Source organism: Miniopterus schreibersii, assembly GCF_964146895.1.
Source record: "Miniopterus schreibersii genome assembly, chromosome: 2".
In the NCBI taxonomy this organism is placed as follows: domain Eukaryota; kingdom Metazoa; phylum Chordata; class Mammalia; order Chiroptera; family Miniopteridae; genus Miniopterus; species Miniopterus schreibersii.
In genome coordinates, this window is record NC_138102.1 from 86,771,665 (window position 1) to 86,789,269 (window position 17,605).

Genomic DNA, 17,605 nt, shown 5'->3' on the forward strand with positions numbered 1-17,605 from the left:
ATTATCTTGGGTTTTGTCGTGCGCCCTCCCCGCCCCCCCCCCCCCCCCCGCAATGTAAACCCTCTGGCAGTGATTTTGGTGTCTTTTATTTACTGCTGTTATCCTAGGATCTGGAATAGTGTCTGGCACATAGCATATAATTATTAACATTTGATGAATGAATAAATGAGCTTTTTTGCCACCCCTGCTCTCACTTCCTGACATTTCTTTTCTTCCTTTCTCATGGCCAATACATCTTTCTCATTGCTTAATCAACCAATAAATATTTACTAAAAAATTATACTTAATGCTAGGTTTGGAGCTATGGGAATGCAAAAGAAGCATTAGATACTGTTTCTATCTTCAAAATGCTTATATCCTAATTGAAACAATGAAGTGCTAATTGGTAAAAAAAAAACCAAAAAAACACCCCACAACAATCCTTTTTATAGCACTTTGAAATTTATATGTAAATTAATTTTCACAAGTAAATTTGTATACATTATCTTACTATATTAAACAGGAGGGTACTGATGATGATGTATCATGGAAATTCATGGAAGAATTCATAGACTGTGAGCTGGATAACTCAGAAAACAAACACTGGATTTAAGTAAGAAGGGTGGATATGATTTGAAAAAGAAGCAGGAAGATGAAATGCTTTCATCCTAAAGAGAAAAGAGCAACAAAGGCTTAATGATTGTACCTACTGCTGTGTGCCTGAGGCTGTGAATTTTCTGTGCTCCTGGAGCCAAAGATATACTGTATATTAAGAAGTCCTAAGAATAGTAGGGGAGGTTAGGATCAATGTTTGAGGGGTCAGGTAAAGTTTACACTAAGTATGTTATGCTAGGAGGAACCTTGGAAGATTTGAAATAGAGGATTACAGTATGAGCATGATGGTTTCATAGGTCTGTTCCACAGCAGGGTGCAAGATGGGCTAGATGAGAGAAAGAAGTTGAAGTCTTTTACATATGGAAAGCAGTGAGAGAGCTAAGACTTGGATGGTACTGGTAGGAATGGAAGCTAGTCCTCTGTATTACACACCCAGTAAGCAATCAAGTAATAGAATAACTTAGGCTCCCTCCCCAAATAAACATTTAAAACAACTATGTTGTCTTTTTTTAAAATAGTTGACTCTTTCACCGGATAATAGCTATAACTTCAATATAATCATGAAAAAGAGGCTAGTGTAAAGATATAGGGTGATGGAGCAAATTTAAAAACATGACCCATCTACATGCTGCTTACAAAATATTTACTTCAAATCAAAAGACACATGCAGACTGAAAATGAAGGGATGGAAAAAGCTATTCCATGCAAAATAAATGTAAAGAAAGCTTGGGTAAAAATACTCATCAGATGAAAAGACTTTAAAACAAAAAAATGTAAAAAAAGACAAAGAAGGACATTACATAATTTAAAAGGGGTCAATCCAAGAAGAAAATATAACAATCATGCACATCTATGCACCCAAAATAGGAGCACCTAAATATATAAAGCAATTATTAATTGATATAAAAGGAGAAATCAACACTAATATAATAATAGTAGGGGATTTTACTGTCCCACATCAATGGATAGATTATCCACACAGAAAATAAGGAAATAATGGCCTTAAATGTCACATTATAACGGATTAACTTAATAGATATTTATAGAACATTTCATACCCAAACTGCAGATTACATATTTTTTTCAAGGGTATATGGAATATTCTATAGGTAAGAGCACATATAAATCTACAAAACAAGCCTCAATAAATTCAAGAAGGTTGAAATCATATTAAGCATCTTTTCTGACAGCAATGGCATGACTCTAGAAGTCAACTACAGGAAGAAAACTGGAAAAACATAAATGTGTGGAGACTAAACAACATGCTTCAAAGAGGAAATCAAACAGGAAATGGAAAACAATCTTGAAACAAGTGAAAATGAAAACACAACTTTACAAAATGTATGGGATACAGCAAAAGCAGTTGTAAGAGGAAAGGTCATAGCTATACAGGCCTACCTTAAGAAATAAGAAAATCCCTAATAAATAATCTAACTTTACACCTAAAGGAACTAGAAAAAGAACAGCCCTGGCCAGGTTGCTCAGTTGGTTGGAGTATCATCCAGTACACCAAAAGGTTGCAGGCAATTCCCAGTCAGGGCACATACCTAGATTGTGGGTTTGTTCCCTAGGTTGGAGTGCATACGGTAGGCAGCCGATCAATGTTTCTTTCTCATATTAATGTTTCTCTCTCTCTCTCTCTCTCTCTCTCTCTCTCTCTTTCTTTCAAATAAATAAAAAACATCTCCTTGGGTGAAGATTACAAATAAATAAATATATATTTTTTGAATGTCTGAAAGCAAGAATTTTTTTAAAAGAAGAACAAACAAAACCCAAAGTAAACAGAAGGGAGGAAATAGTTAAGATCAGAGCAGAAATAAGCAAAATAGAAACTGGAAAAAAAAAAAAAAACCAATAAAAAAATAAGAGCTATTTCTTTGAAATGATAAAGAAAATTGACAAATCTTTAGCCAGACTCATCAAGAAAAAAATAGGGAGAACCCAAATAAGTAAAATCATAAATGAAAGAGGAGAAGTTATGAACAACACCATAGAAATGCAAAGACTCATAAAAGAATACTATGAACAAGTATATGCCGATAAATTCAACATTTGAGAAGAGCTGGATAAATTTTTAGAAGTATGTAACTTTCCAAGGCTGAACAAGGAAGAACTACAAAATCCAAGCAGATGGATTACTAACAATGAAATCAAAGCAGTAAACAAAAGACCCAGCAACTAAAAGTCCAGGACTTGATGGCTTCACAGGTGAATTCTACCAAACAATTAAAGAATAATTAATACCTATTCTTCTTAAATTATTTCAAAAATTTGAAAAGGAAGGAATGCTTCCAAACTCATTCTATGAAGCCAGCATTACCCTGATATGAAAACCAGACAAAGACAATAAAAAAGGAAAATTACAGGCTAGTATTACTAATGAACATAAATGTTAAAATTCTCAACAAAATATTAGCAAACTAAATTCAATAATACATTGAAAGGATTATACACCATGACCAAGTAAGAAGTAAAACTCTTATTTGCAGATGAAACTGAAAATCCTAAAGACTTCACCAAAAACTATCCTAACAAATTAATTAGGTTACATTACAGGATGTGGAATCAATAAACAGAAATCTGTTGCATTTGTTACACCAATAATGAAGGATCAGGAGGATAAATTAAGAAAACAATGACATTTACAATTGCACCAAAAAGCATAAAATAGTAATAAATTTAAACAAAGATGTGAAAGTCCTGTATTCTGAAAACTATATGACACTGAAGAAAGCAATAGAAGGGGATAAAAATAAATGGAAGGATATACCTTGCTCATGAATTCGAAAGATCAATATTTTTAAAATGCCCTTACTACCTAAAGCAATAAACAGAATAATGCAATCCCTACTAAAATACTAATGTGATTGTTCCAAGAATTAAAACAACTAATGCTAAAATTTGTATGCAACCACAAAAGACCCCACATAACCAAAAAAAAAAAAAAAATTCTTTTGAGAAAGAACAAAGTAGGTGGTATCACATGCCCTGTTTTCAAACTATACTACAAAACTACAGTAATCAAAACAGTATAGTACTGGCATAAAAGCAGGTATGTAGATCAATGGAATATAATAGACACCCAGAGAGCCCAGAAATAAATCCTCACTTACATGGTCAATCTACCACAAAGGAGACAAGGATATAAAATGCAGTAAAGACAGTCTATTCAATAAATGGTGTAGGGAAAAATGGACAGATATGTGGAAAAAAAGAAATTGGACCACTTTCTTATACCATGTACAAAAATAAGCTCAAAGTGAATAAAGTACTTAAATGTAAGACCTTAAACTATAGAACTTCTAGAAGAAATTATAGGTAGTGAACACTTTGACATCAGTCTTAGCAATATCTTTTTGGATATGTTTCCTTGGGCAAGGGCAAAAAAATAAACAAATGGGACTACATCAAAATAAAAAGTTTTGCACAACAAAGGAAACCAACAAAATGAAAAGACAACCTACTGAATGAGAGAAGATACTCACAAATGATACATCTGATAAGGGGTTAATATCTAAAATATATAAGGAAAACATACAACTTAGCACCAAAAAAACAAACAATCTAATTAAAAAATGGGCAGAAGATCTGAATAGTCATTTCTCTAAAGAGGACATACAGATGGCCAACAGTCATATATGAAAAGATGGTCAACATCATCAATTATCAAAGAAATGCAAATCAAAACTACAGTGAGATACCACCTCAGGCTAGTCAGAATGGCTATTATCAAAAAGTCAACAAATATCAAGTGCTGGTGAGGATGTGGAGAAAAGGGAACCCTTGTACACTGTTGGTAGGATTGTAAATTAATGTAGCCACTATGGAAAACAGTGTGTAGATTTCTCAAAAAATTAAAAATAGAACTATCACCTGGCAGTGGTCGAGCGTTGACCCATGAACCAGGAGGTCACGTTTCGATTCCTGGTCAGGGCACATGCCTGGGTTGGAGGGCTCAATCCCCAGTTCATGGTGTGCAGGAGGCAGCCAATCGATTATTTTCTGTCATCATTGATGTTTCTATATCTCTCTCTCCCTTTCCCTTTTTCTCTCTGAAATCAATAAAAACATATTAAAACAAATCACCTTAACAAAATAGAACTATCATATGACCCAGGAATTCCACTTCTGAGTATTTATCTGAAGAAAACAAAGACACTAATCCAAAAAGATATATGCAGCCCTATGTTCATTGCAGCATGAATTTATGTTGTATAGGTAATGGAGTGAAGAGAGTTAAGCATTTAAGAAAGAAAAATTTTAGGTTTATTTTTTATTAGAGGTTGTATTTTGCCATTTCTAGGAGCAGAAGATCTAATATAGATAAAATATAGGAATGTAAAGAACATATCCTGCTTATTTATATAGAATATTTCAAAGTAAGAAAAGGATAGAGTGCTTTACTAAGTTTATACAGACTCTCATTTTCTTTTCTTGACTCATTTCAGGCCTTGGAAAGTGAATTTGTTTCTTGCCAACTCCATCAGTGGATTGACCTTATATTTGGCTACAAACAGCGAGGACCAGAAGCAGTTCGTGCTCTGAATGTTTTTCACTACTTAACCTACGAAGGCTCTGTGAACCTGGATAGTATCACTGACCCTGTGCTCAGGGAGGTAGGTGTTCAGTTCCATATTTTTCCAAAAAAATATGCCATCCCTCAAAAACAAATGTGAGTTTCCAGCTCTTTCTGTATAAATTTTCTTTCAACATAAATTTTTACAAAATATAATTTTCAATCCTTAACAAATGTGGAAAAATGAATGTTATCTGTCAAAACCAATAATGAGATCAGCGTGTTGTTCCTGTTTGAATTGCAGACATATATAATGCACTCCAATATCCTAATTTCATAATGCACTCCAATACCCTAATTTCATTTACTTCAGCATCTTCATTAAAATGCTTAATACCTTATGTGTGTTATTAGTGAAACCTAGTTGAATATTTAAATATAATAGTTCACATAAAAATAATCTTCCTGTGTGTGTTTTTTAATAAAAGCAAAATTATAACCTAGGCAGAATACTCAAAAAATGTACCAATGAGGCTGTAGTATTTTATTCCCATATGTTCTCACCCTGAAATTTTATAGCTAACAGTTGGGAATTATATATTACAGTAGCAATTTTCAACCTTTTTAATTTCATGGCACACATAAACTAATTACTAAAATTGTGCAGCATACACAAAAATATATATTTTTTGCAGATCTGACAAAAAATAGGTATAATTTTGACTTCATACAGACAGTATTGTGTTGGCTGTTGTCACTTTTTTATTTAACAATCTAAGGGAAAGAGGTCAGTGCCTCTAACTAAATAGTCAGGTATTGCATGTTTTAAAAATTCTTACAGCACACCAATTAAAAATTCCTGTGTTATAGTATTTGCCTAAGTATTTTTAGTGAAAATATTCAGATAAAATATTATTTAAATCACTTCCACATTGCACAAAATGATTTCAGATAGGTGAAAAGAGTGAACATGCAACAGCTGCTACATAAGTGTCTCTGCAAGGATGCTCTATTTCAGTGTTCCTTCTACCAGATATCTGCCATCTGCTCTATGCAAAACAAGTAATCATTTGTACATTTCCATTCAGTGGAATGCTTTTTTAATTCTTTTACTTTTTATTTTAGAGATGGGAAATTTGTAGATTTGGAAAAATAAAGTTCTACAAGAATGATGCGCATCCATAAAGTTATTTCCTGCATACTTTTATTTAAAAAAAAAAAAATGACTTTATTTGTATGGCTTCAAGCCAAGAAGAGGAAATAGAAGGGAAGGTGCCTCATGATCACTGATCATTGGACCCTTTTGACTAATATTCAAAGAACACATTTCAAGCATGGCATTAAGTAGAATATTATATCATATTGTGTGCACAAGGAAGTAGAATTATTGCCTGACGCTGGGAGTAAGAGATAGAGACAGATAATAAATGAATGAGAGAGAAGCCAGATATAATGAAATTAGTTGTGGAAATAGGGGATTTTCTCTACAAAACATTACACTCACCTAATTTAGTATCTCCCCAGTTGTGTTCAAACTGTAATAAGATTATTTTGTAGGAGATAATTCTGAGCTTAATTATTCTCTTAACAATACACCTTTGCTTAACACATGCCCAGTTCTATAAACTCCTTACAAATTATATTCTCCTTTTAGATCTAATACCTTAGAATCATAACAAAAGAAAATTATTAGAATAGCTTCTTATTTGATTCCAAAACCAACTCCAAATTATTTTTTGACTTTTAAATATTGTAGTCAATTTTGCTCCCGAATATTTTATTATATATTTTTATCCATTATAAGGTTCTGTTCTTATAAAGAAGTTGCAAGTTAATCCTCTTGGACAAATACAAATATTTTAAGCATATTGCATGAAATGAAAGTGCAAGGCGGCATTAAAATTGACAGAAAAATAGCAGATTTTTTATATTTAAATGAGAGGAGGGAAAAGAGGTTAATGAGAGCATTAAAAGAAAATGGAATCAGAACTGTGACTTTCTTTACATGGGTATAGTGTTTATGATTTGAATCCTATAAAAAAAAAATCTGCTTCTACAAAATACTGCACCATTGCTCTGGATAGTGAAAGAAACAATGCATAGGTCTTAATTGTCAAACTGTAAAACTTTCTAATAAATCATTACATGAAAATTTGTAATGTAAAATTTTTCATTTGAGTGGGAGTGGTTCAACCCAAATTTTTGCTTATTGTATAGATGATCAGATCAATATGTTACGTACTGCTCCTGATGACCCCTAGTGATGCAGACAGTTGAGTGCTAGGGTACTTTAGTTCAGGACTCTCCTCTAGCACATCACTGCTGAATACTGAGGTTCCATTAGAGAAACTCTGAGAATTATTTTGGTGATATGTGTCCTCCCTCCCTAGGCTCCATGCTTGCCTCCCAGACCCAATAACTCTTATTTTTCAGAATACTGGGTGAGGAAGCATGTACCTAGAACACTTGTTATCTTCCTTCCCCCAGCCAACATAGACCAGCCGAGATGTTTACCCTGACCCTATGGACCTTTGTCAACTCAGCAGATTAAATGTATCAACAAATTAAATGATCTCATGGGATATGAGCTAATTTTCTCTCTCCCCACTCCCTACCCTTATCTCCTCTACCACCAACCTAACATATTCCCACAACAAAAGTTCACTAACATTTAAGAACCTGCAGCAGAGGAGAACCCAGCCGAATCCTGTGAGCTATCTAATGTGGCCAAGTGATTAATCTCACTCCACCTCAGTTGCTCTCTCTATAAAGGAGGGATAATATAGAACATACGTTTCCCAATATAAAAGCACTTAGCATATACTGTCAGAAGAAAGAGCCATGTAGAGAAGTGGAATGAAGTATAGCATATTCATTGTTCGGTAGTCATCTGTGCCCCCTTACATACACAGTACCCCTGTGAGGAGGCCCTCTGGGATGCACAACACCTTTATCAAACCATCAACATAGACTTCCTGGAGGTCTTCCCTGTGGTGCTGTGACTTGAAAGAGTTGATACCTACCTAAATAGTCGGACATAAGCTCTTGGGAAAAAAGCAGTGTTCAGAATGTTAACCCTTGTACTGAACTAAATATATTCTCTTTATTTTGTGATATTTATCTTAGTATTTTTAAATGCTGAGATCACTACATTTCACATAAATAAAATCAAAGGAAGGCTCATTACAGTTATCTTACACTAAACTCCAACTAGCCTAAGGAAGACGTTTCTTTTAAATCCTTATATTAAACACTGATTTAAAAGAGATATATCTGATGTATGAATGTCCCTTTTGTAAAAAAAAAAAAAAAAATCTCACATTTTGAGCTTTGATGTTAGAGCTAAAATTTAAGAAATGATTTAAGGTTATTGATTCGTTCTTCCTTGACAGGTGAAATCATGAAGCAGCACTAACCACAGCAATTATGGCATTAAAATGTCAAGAAATTAGAGGTCAGAATAACAGATAATTTTCTTCTCTATGTCAGACTTTAAATTGACATTCTTTGACAGCTTCGGATCTCTGGTTGAGAAAATACTTGTAAAGCAGTAATTGATAATAAGCTTTATCATGACAGCCTCTGAGCAGAAACATGACAGAACAGTTCTGGTGCAAAGATTTTCTTAATATGTAAACACTAGATCTGTTGTCTATTAGATATTATTTGAATTGTCTTAAGTCTTGACTTACATCATAATCTAGACACATTTTTTATAGATGAGCTCAATGGGCTAAGTGATTACTTTAAGCATGATAATGAATATTTTTTCTTATCAATTTTTACATATTAATAAAAAATTATGTGATTTTTGCTTACCAAATGATGACTGAGAAACTCCATCTTATGACCTACCTAAGTTAGTAATTATCTGGTGCCATGATTTTCTATCTCCTTGCTACTCAAATGTGGTCCATAGACCACAGGTATCAGCAACACCTGGGAATTTCTTTGAACTTCAGACACTCAGGCCTCCCCAACCTACTAAATTAGGTAATGCATTTAAGGAGATCCCAGCTGACTTATTTGAGACATTAAAGCTTAAGAAGTACTGCTCTACTAAAGGTGTGTTAGAATGGTATGGAAAACTTTATTTTTCTTACAAAAGTAGAGAGAATGGTGTAATGAACCCCATGTAAATTTTAACTATAATTCAACAAAGAATTCCCTACTCAATATAGAGGAACACCTGAGAGACCCGTGCACTGAAACATCTAAAGGTGGGCAACCAGGAATAAGCGAGGAGACAAGATGGAAGGAAAGCTCAGACAGTGGCCACAGATGCAGCCCTGCAGCTGGGACTTTGTGGCAGGGTCAAGAGAGGGGAGGAAGCTGGCAGTAGCAGATGCTTCTTTTGGTGGGAGGAACAGAAAGCTGCAGGGGCAGTCCAGCAGGGCAAACAGAGTGAGCAGTGACTGAGCCAGCAGATGCCTGACAGAGGGCACGGTTTTGTGACGTGGCTTTCCACTGTCACACAGGGGTGTTTCTGACAAAGAAACAGAACTACAGAGCCCTGCGGCCCCATGGACTGCCAAAACCTCCCATTGCCTCGGTGTCGGGCCAATGAACATTTTATCTGAAAACCAAGGGCTGTTGCAGTGGAACTGTTGTTTCCTTCTGTAACTGATTCCCGGTTTGGTGCTTGGGGCTGGATTCTGTGGAGGTCCAGGGTCACCATTATGGTGAGGGCAAAACAAACCCCACCCCTAAGAGGCATGGCTGTACTGTCTTAAAGAAGCTGCAGAGGTCAAGTCTGGGAGATCACAAAGGTAAAAAAATCTTGCGATTCAGTGACATCTGCTGAAAAATAGTAGAAAGACCTCTTCAGGGAATGCTGGTATAGAAGGGATATTTATGCCTAGACAAAGGAGGGTAGCAAGTACTATGAATAACCACGGCAACAAGGATGATCACAGAGAAAATGGAAAAATCCCTAGAAAGCAAGTTGGCCCACATGGAAATATGTGATATAAATGACATAGAATTCAAGATTGCAGTTCTGAAAATACTCCATGAGATGAGAGAAAATATAGGAGGGCAATTCAGTGCCCTCAGAAAACAAATCAATGAACAAAATCAATACTTTACCAAAGATATTGAAACTTTAAAAAAGAACCTATCAGAAATCCTGGAAATGAAGCACTCATTCAAGGAGATTAGGAATGAGCTACTGAGCATAGAAAACAGAGCCATTCAGATGGAGGAAAGAATTAGTGATATTGAAGACAGAAATCTAGAAATGATGCTGACAGAAGAAGAGAGAGACCTGAGCATAAAGAAAAATGGAAGAGCTCTACAAGAACTATCTGACTCCATCAGAAACAGCAATATTAGAATAATAGGCATTCCTGATGAAGAAGAGAGGGAAAGGGGAACAGAGAGTCTATTCAAACAAATAGTGGATGAGAACTTACCAAGCCTATGGGAAGAACTAGATCCCCAAATCCAAGAAGCAAACAGAACACCTAGTTACATCAATTCTAAGAGTCCCTTTCCAACTCACATTGTATTAAAACTGTCAAAAAACAATGACAAAGAAAAAAATCCTCAAAGCAGCCAGGGAAAAGAAAGAAGTTACCTACAAAGGAAAACCTATCAGAATTTCATCTGACTTCTCAGCAGAAACTCTACAAATCAGAAGAGTGTGAAACCAAATATTAAACATTTGAAAGAGAGAAATTACCAGCGACGAAAAATTTATCCAGCAAAATTATTCTTTAAATATGAAGGAGAAATAAAGGCATTCCCAGACATACAGAAGCTGAGAGATTTTATCACCAGAAAACCTCCATTGCAGGAAATACTCAAAGGAGTTATTTGTTCTACCTAAAACAAAGAACATAAAGTCACAACACTATGAGTAAGATCGCCAAAAACTTACAGCATAAACAGGGTTAATTTGTTACAACAAAAACATAAAGGGAGAGGGAGAGAGGTGTGAACTGGCAAAGGAGGATGAACATCAGATGCACTCAAAACAAGAATTATTGTATATACGCAACTTTATTTTTTATAAATCTAATGGTAACCACACACAAAAATCTCCAAACGACGACACATAGCTCAAAAAGGAGGATGCAGAGGAAAGAAGTATGAAACACCACCAAATAAAACAGAGAGAAGTACAAAGGAAAAGAACCAATGGAAGCACAGAGCTACCAGAAAACAAAAGATAAAATGGCTACAGGGAATCCTCATACATCAATAATTACCCTAAATGTAAATGGTCAGAATTCACCAATAAAGAGGCACAGAGTAGCAGAGTGGATCGAAAAACAAAACCCAACCATGTTCTGCCTACAAGAGACAGCTAAGCTGCAAAGACAAAGTTAGATTCAAAGTAAAAGGGTGGAAAATGATTCTCCAAGCAAATAACATGCGCTGAAAAGCAGGTGTAGCCATACTTATATCTGACAAAATAGATTTCAAGACAACAAAGATAACAAGACAAAGATGGACACTTTGTAATGATAAAGGGGATGCTACATCAAGAAAACATAACACTTCTTAATATAGATGTACCCAACCGGGGAGCACTGAAATATATAAAGCAGCTACTGACAGAACTAAAGGGAGAAACAGATCAAAACACAATCATAGTTGAAGACATTAATACTCCATTGACAGCTCTAGACAGTTCAACTGAACAGAAAATCAATAAAGAAATATCAGCCTTAAATGACACACTACACCAAATGGACATAATTGACATTTACAAAGACTTTCATTCTAGAACTGAGATTATACATTCTTCCAGTGCACATGGAACATTATCAAGGATAGACCATATGTTGGGTCACAGAACTAGCATCAACAAATTCAAGAAGATTGAAATTTTACCAAGCATATTCTTTGACCACAATGCCTTGAAATCAGAAAGCAACTGCAAAAGGGAAGTAAAGAAACCCATAAACACATGGAGATTAAACAACATACTACTAGAAAATGACTGGGTCAAGAAGAAATAAAAAATGACATCAAGAGATAGATAGAGACAAATGAGAATGACAGTACAACATATCAAAAATTCTAGGATGCAGAAAAAGCAGTAATAAGAGGGAAGTTTATATCATTACAGATCTGTCTCAAGAAACAAAAGAAATTCCAAGTAAATAACCTAACATCACATCTTATAGAACTAGAAGATGAGCAAAAGCAACCCAAAGTCAGCAGAAGAAAGGAAATCATAAAAATTAGAGCAGAATTCAATGAAATTTTTGAATTCTATACAAAAATAATAATAAAACAAAGAGTTGGTTCTTTAAAATGCTTAATAAAATTGACAAACCCCTGGTTAGACTCACTAAGGAAAAAAGGGAAAAGACCACGGCTGCTGTGGCTCAGAGTTTGAGCATTGGTCTATGATCCAGGCTATCACAGTACAATTCCCAGCCAGGGCACATGGCCAGGTTGGGGGGCTCGATCTCCAGTAGGGGGCATCCGGGAGGCTGCTGATCAATGATTCTCTCTCATCATTGATGTTTCTCTCTCTCTTTCCCTCTCCGTTCCTCTCAATAAAATAAATTAAAACATATTTTAAAAATAAAGAAAAAAGAAAAATGAGAAAAGGTCGATATAAACAAAATCAGAAATGAGAGGTGAAGTCACCACAGACATCACAGATATACAAAGGATCATAATAGAATATTATGAAAAACTATGTGCCACCAAATTCAATAACCTAGGAGAGATGGATAAGTTCCTAGAAATATATAACCTTCTTGGACTAAATCATGAAGAATTGGAAAATCTAAATAGACCAGTCAGCAGGGAGGAAACTGAAATAACCATAAAAAATGTACCAAAAATAAAAGTCCAGGACTAGATGGCTTTACTAGTGAATTCTACCAAACGTTCAAACATGATTGAAAACCTATCCTTCTCAAACTCTTCCAATAAGTTGAAGAAGAGGCAATACTTTCTAACACATTTTATGAGGTCAATATAACCCTAATACCAAAATCTGGCAAGGATAACACAAAAAAAGAAAACTAAAAATCAGTATCTCTGATGAATACAGATGCAAAAGTCCTAAACGAAATACTAGCAAATCGAATACAGCAGTACATCAAAAAAATAATACATCATGATCAAGTGGGGTTTATTCCAGGGCACAAGGATTGTTCAACATACGTAATCAATCACTGTAATACACCACCCTAACAAAAGAAAAGATAAAAATCACATGATCTTATCAATAGATGCAGAAAAAGCATTTGATAAGATACAACATCCATTTATGATTAAAACACTCAATAAAATAGGAATAGAAGGAAAGTACCTTAACATAATAAAGGCCATCTATGATAACCCCTCAGATAATATCACATTCAATGGTGAAAAACTGGGGAGATCCACAATGGCAGAAGACTGAGTGGATGCTACACTGACACTGTCCTGGGACCAATCTGGATTTACAACTAAAACAGAAAAGCGATCCTGAAAACCAACTAAAGACTAGCTGGGGAGCACCCTCATAACCAAGGAGGAAAAGTGGAGATCACATAGAGCCTGGTAGAAAGTGCGGATGTGAGAGGGCTGGATGGGCTTCCACAGGCAGCAACTGAAGGTCCAGAGGGATATCTCAGCTGTGGGGAGTTCCCACTGAGGACTCTGGGTCCTAAACCCCAGCATGGGCTTCCCAGCCAAGAGCACCAGAACTGAGAAAGGTGCCCACACAACATCTGGCTGTGAAAAGCAGCAGGGTTTCTGTCTGCAAGGGAGAGTCAGCTGGAAATGCAGGCACCCTCTTAAAGGGCCAACACACAACATTTTGTGTGCAGCCACTCACCTTGGACTCTGGCGGAGGGGGAGTGGAGTGGACTGGAGCTCTGTGGTGAGAGTCTGGGAGTCATTCCCCCAGACTGTGGGGGACATATTTCTCCGGAGGCAAATTTTTGGCTATTGTCTGAGGAGGGGAAGCAATTGTCCACACCCTGCTGCAGAGCCTCTTGCCCTGCCCAGAGGAGTTTCTACAGCCGGAAGCTTTTTAAGAGACTGAGAACAACCAGCTGCCCCACCCTGTGGAGCTTCTAGAGCCAGAGGCTTATTAAGAGAATCAGATTAATCAGTCTGCAGGCAGAGGCAGACCTCAGGGTGCTTTTGAATCTCTGCCTGATCTGTTTTGGGACCCAGGCCTTAGAAAAGCAGACTATGGTGTGCATCTTCATCCTGTCCAAATGCAACCAGCCCAGCAGTGGAGACCTCAAGCCTGGGGTTGTTGATAACCCCAAACAGGGTACTCAGCGCCAGTCACAAACTGCATGTGAAATTGACCTGTACCAGAGACCCTCCCAAAAGACTGAAGGTCCTAGCATATCTACCTAACACTTAAAAACAAACCCCAAAAAGTAGGCAAAACGGGGGAGACCAAAAACAAGAACAAAATGAAAGAACAAGAGAAGTCTCCAGAAAAAGAGCCAAATGAAATGCGGATAAGCAGTCTCTCAGATACAGAGTTCAGAATACTGATTGTAAGGATGGTTATAGCATGAAAAAAGATATTGAAACTGTGAAAAATGAATAACATAGCAGAAATAAAGAATACATTGGAAGGAATAAACAACAGATTAGAGGAAGCTGAGGTTCAGATCAGTGAATTAGAAGACAGGGTAGAAAAAAATCACTCAGTCAGAGACCCAAAAACAAAAAACAATTAAAAAACAGGAGGACAGTCTAAGGGAGCTGTGGGACAGCATGAAATGTAACAATATTGGTATTATAGGAGTGCCAGAGGCGGTTGAAAGTAAGCAGGGTTTAGAGAACCTATTTGATGAAATAATGGCAGAAAACTTTTGTAACCTGGTCAAGGAAAAAGGCACACAAGTTATGGGGGCACAGAGAGTCCCAAGCAAGAAGAATCCAAAGAGGCTCACACTCAGACACATCATAATTAAAATGCCGAGAATCCAAGACAAAGGGAGAATCTTAAAGGAAGCTAGAGAAAAGCAATCTGTTATCTACAAAGGAATCCCCATAAGGCTGTCATCTGACTTCTCATCAGAAACTCTACAGGCCAGAAGGAAATGGCATGAAGTATTCAAGGTAATGCAAAAGAAGAATCTGAAACCAAGATTACTCTATCCAGCAATTTTATCAGTCAAGATGGATAGTGAAATAAAGATCTTCCTCGAAAAAAAGGTTAAAAGACTTTATCACTACAAAACCAACATTACAGGAAATATGAAAGGGACTGCTATAATTAGAAGTAGAAATAAAGAGAATGGGAAACATAGGTATAAAGAAACAAAATGGCAGTAGATAAGTATCTTTCAATAATAACCTTAAATGTAAATGGATCAAATACCTCAATAAAAAGATATAGAGTGGCTGAATGGATAAGAAAACATGACCCAAATATATACTGTCTACAAGAAACCCATCTCTGAAGAAAAGACTCATACAGGATGAGAGTGAAGGGATGGAAAAAATTTCCATGCAAATGGAAATGAAAAAAAAGCTGGGGTACCACTACTCATATCAGAAAAAATAGACTTCAAAATGAAAACCATAAGGAGAGACAAGAAAGGTCAATACATAATACTAAAGGGATGAATCCAACAAGAATTTATAACCCTGATAAACATATATGCACCTAATATAGGAACACCTAAATTTATTTAAAAAAAAACTTCTAGAGGACTTTAAGGGAGAGATCGACAGCAATACAGTCATACTAGGGGACTTTAACATCCCACTGACTTCACTGGATAGGAATTCTAGACAAAAAAATCAACAAGGAAACAGTGACCCTAAATGATACACTAGATCAGATGGATTTAATTGACAATTACAGAACATTCTTACCCAAAGCTGCAGAATATACTTTCTTCTCAAGAGCACATGGGACATTCTCAAAGATAGACTACATGTTAGGACACAAAACAAGTATCTACAAGTTCAAGAAGACTAAAATATCAAGCATCCTCTCGGATCACAGTGGCATGAAATTAGAAATCAACTACAATAAAAAACACTGAAAAACATTAAAACAAGTGGAAACTGAAAAGCATGTTTTTAAATAATTAATGGGTTACCAAAGAGATTAAGAAACAAAAAAAAATCTTCCTGGAAAAAAAATGAAAATGAACACACAACTCCAAATCTATGGGACACAATGAAAGCAGTCCTGAGAGGGAAGTTCATAGTACTACAAGCCTATCTCAAAAAACAAGAAAAAGTTCTAATAGACTCTCTAACATTACAACTTAAACACTTAGAAAGAGAAAAATAAGAAAAGCCCAGAGTAAATAGAAGGAAAGAAAAAATAAAGATCAGAGCAGAAATAAATGATATACAGACTAAAAGAAATACAAAGATCAATGAAACCAAGAGCTGATTCTTTGAAAAGGTAAACAAGATTGATGAACTTTTAGCCAGGCTCATCAAGAAACAGAGAGAGGACCCAAATAAACAAAATCAGAAAGAAAAGAGGTGAAATAACACCTGACACAACAGAAATACAAAGGATTGTAAGAAAATACTATGTTCAACTATATGCCACCAAGCTGGACAACCTGGACGAAATGGATGAATTCCTAGAAAAATACAACCTTCCGAAGCTCAATCAGGAAGAGTCAGAAAGCCTAAATAGGCCAATAAGTGCTGATGAAGGTGAAACAGTAATCAAAGGGCTCCCAGCACACAAAAGCCTTGGCCCAGATGACTTCACTGGGGAGTTTTACCAAACATTCAAAGAAGAATTAACACCTGTCCTCCCCAAACTATTTCAAAAAATCCAAGAGGAAGGAACAATTCCAAACTCTTTTTATGAGGCCAGCATTAGCCTAATTCCAAAACCAGATAAAGACACTACAAAGAAAGAGAATTACAAACCAACATCCCTGATGAACGTAGATGCTAAAATCCTCAACAAAATATTAGGAAATAGGAGCCAGGAATATATTAAAATGATCATACACCATACCAAGTGGTATTTATTCCAGGAGTGCAAGGCTAGTACAGTGTTCTCAAAGAAATAAATGTGATATATCACATAAACAAACTGAAAGAAAAAAATCGCATGATCATATCCATAGATGCAGAGAAAGCATTCAGTACACTCCAACACCCATTTTTGATAAAAACTCTCAGCAAAGTGGGAATAGAGGGATCATACCTCAACATAATAAAGGTTATATATGACAATCCTACAGCCAACATCATACTCAACGGGCAAAAACTAAAACCATTTCCCCTAAGAACAGGAACAAGATAAGGGTGTCCACTCTCACCACTCTTATTCAACTTAGTGCTGGAAGTCCTAGCCACAGCGATCAGACAAGAAGAAAAGTTAAAAGGCATCCTTATTGGAAAGGAGGAAACAAAACTGTCATTATTTGCAGATGACATGATATTGTACATAGAGAATCCTAAAGACTCCACAAAAAATCTACTAGATTTAAAAAATGAATTCAGCAAGGTACTAGGATACAAAATTTATACCCAGAAATTGATGGCATTTTTATACACCAATAATGAACTCTCAGAAAGAGA

The 17,605-nt window shown here is 35.8% G+C and overlaps 1 protein-coding gene across 2 annotated transcripts in view; it reads left to right on the top strand.

Annotated features, from left to right (window-relative positions):
- The window catches only part of NBEA (neurobeachin), an 817,699-nt gene that overhangs the window by 759,776 nt on the left and 40,318 nt on the right, over positions 1-17,605 (top strand). For both annotated transcript variants that reach the window (XM_081128332.1, XM_081128333.1), the window contains one exon: positions 5,043-5,210. In XM_081128332.1, coding sequence (XP_080984458.1) covers positions 5,043-5,210 — 168 coding nt within the window. The remainder of the gene's footprint in view (positions 1-5,042; positions 5,211-17,605) is intronic.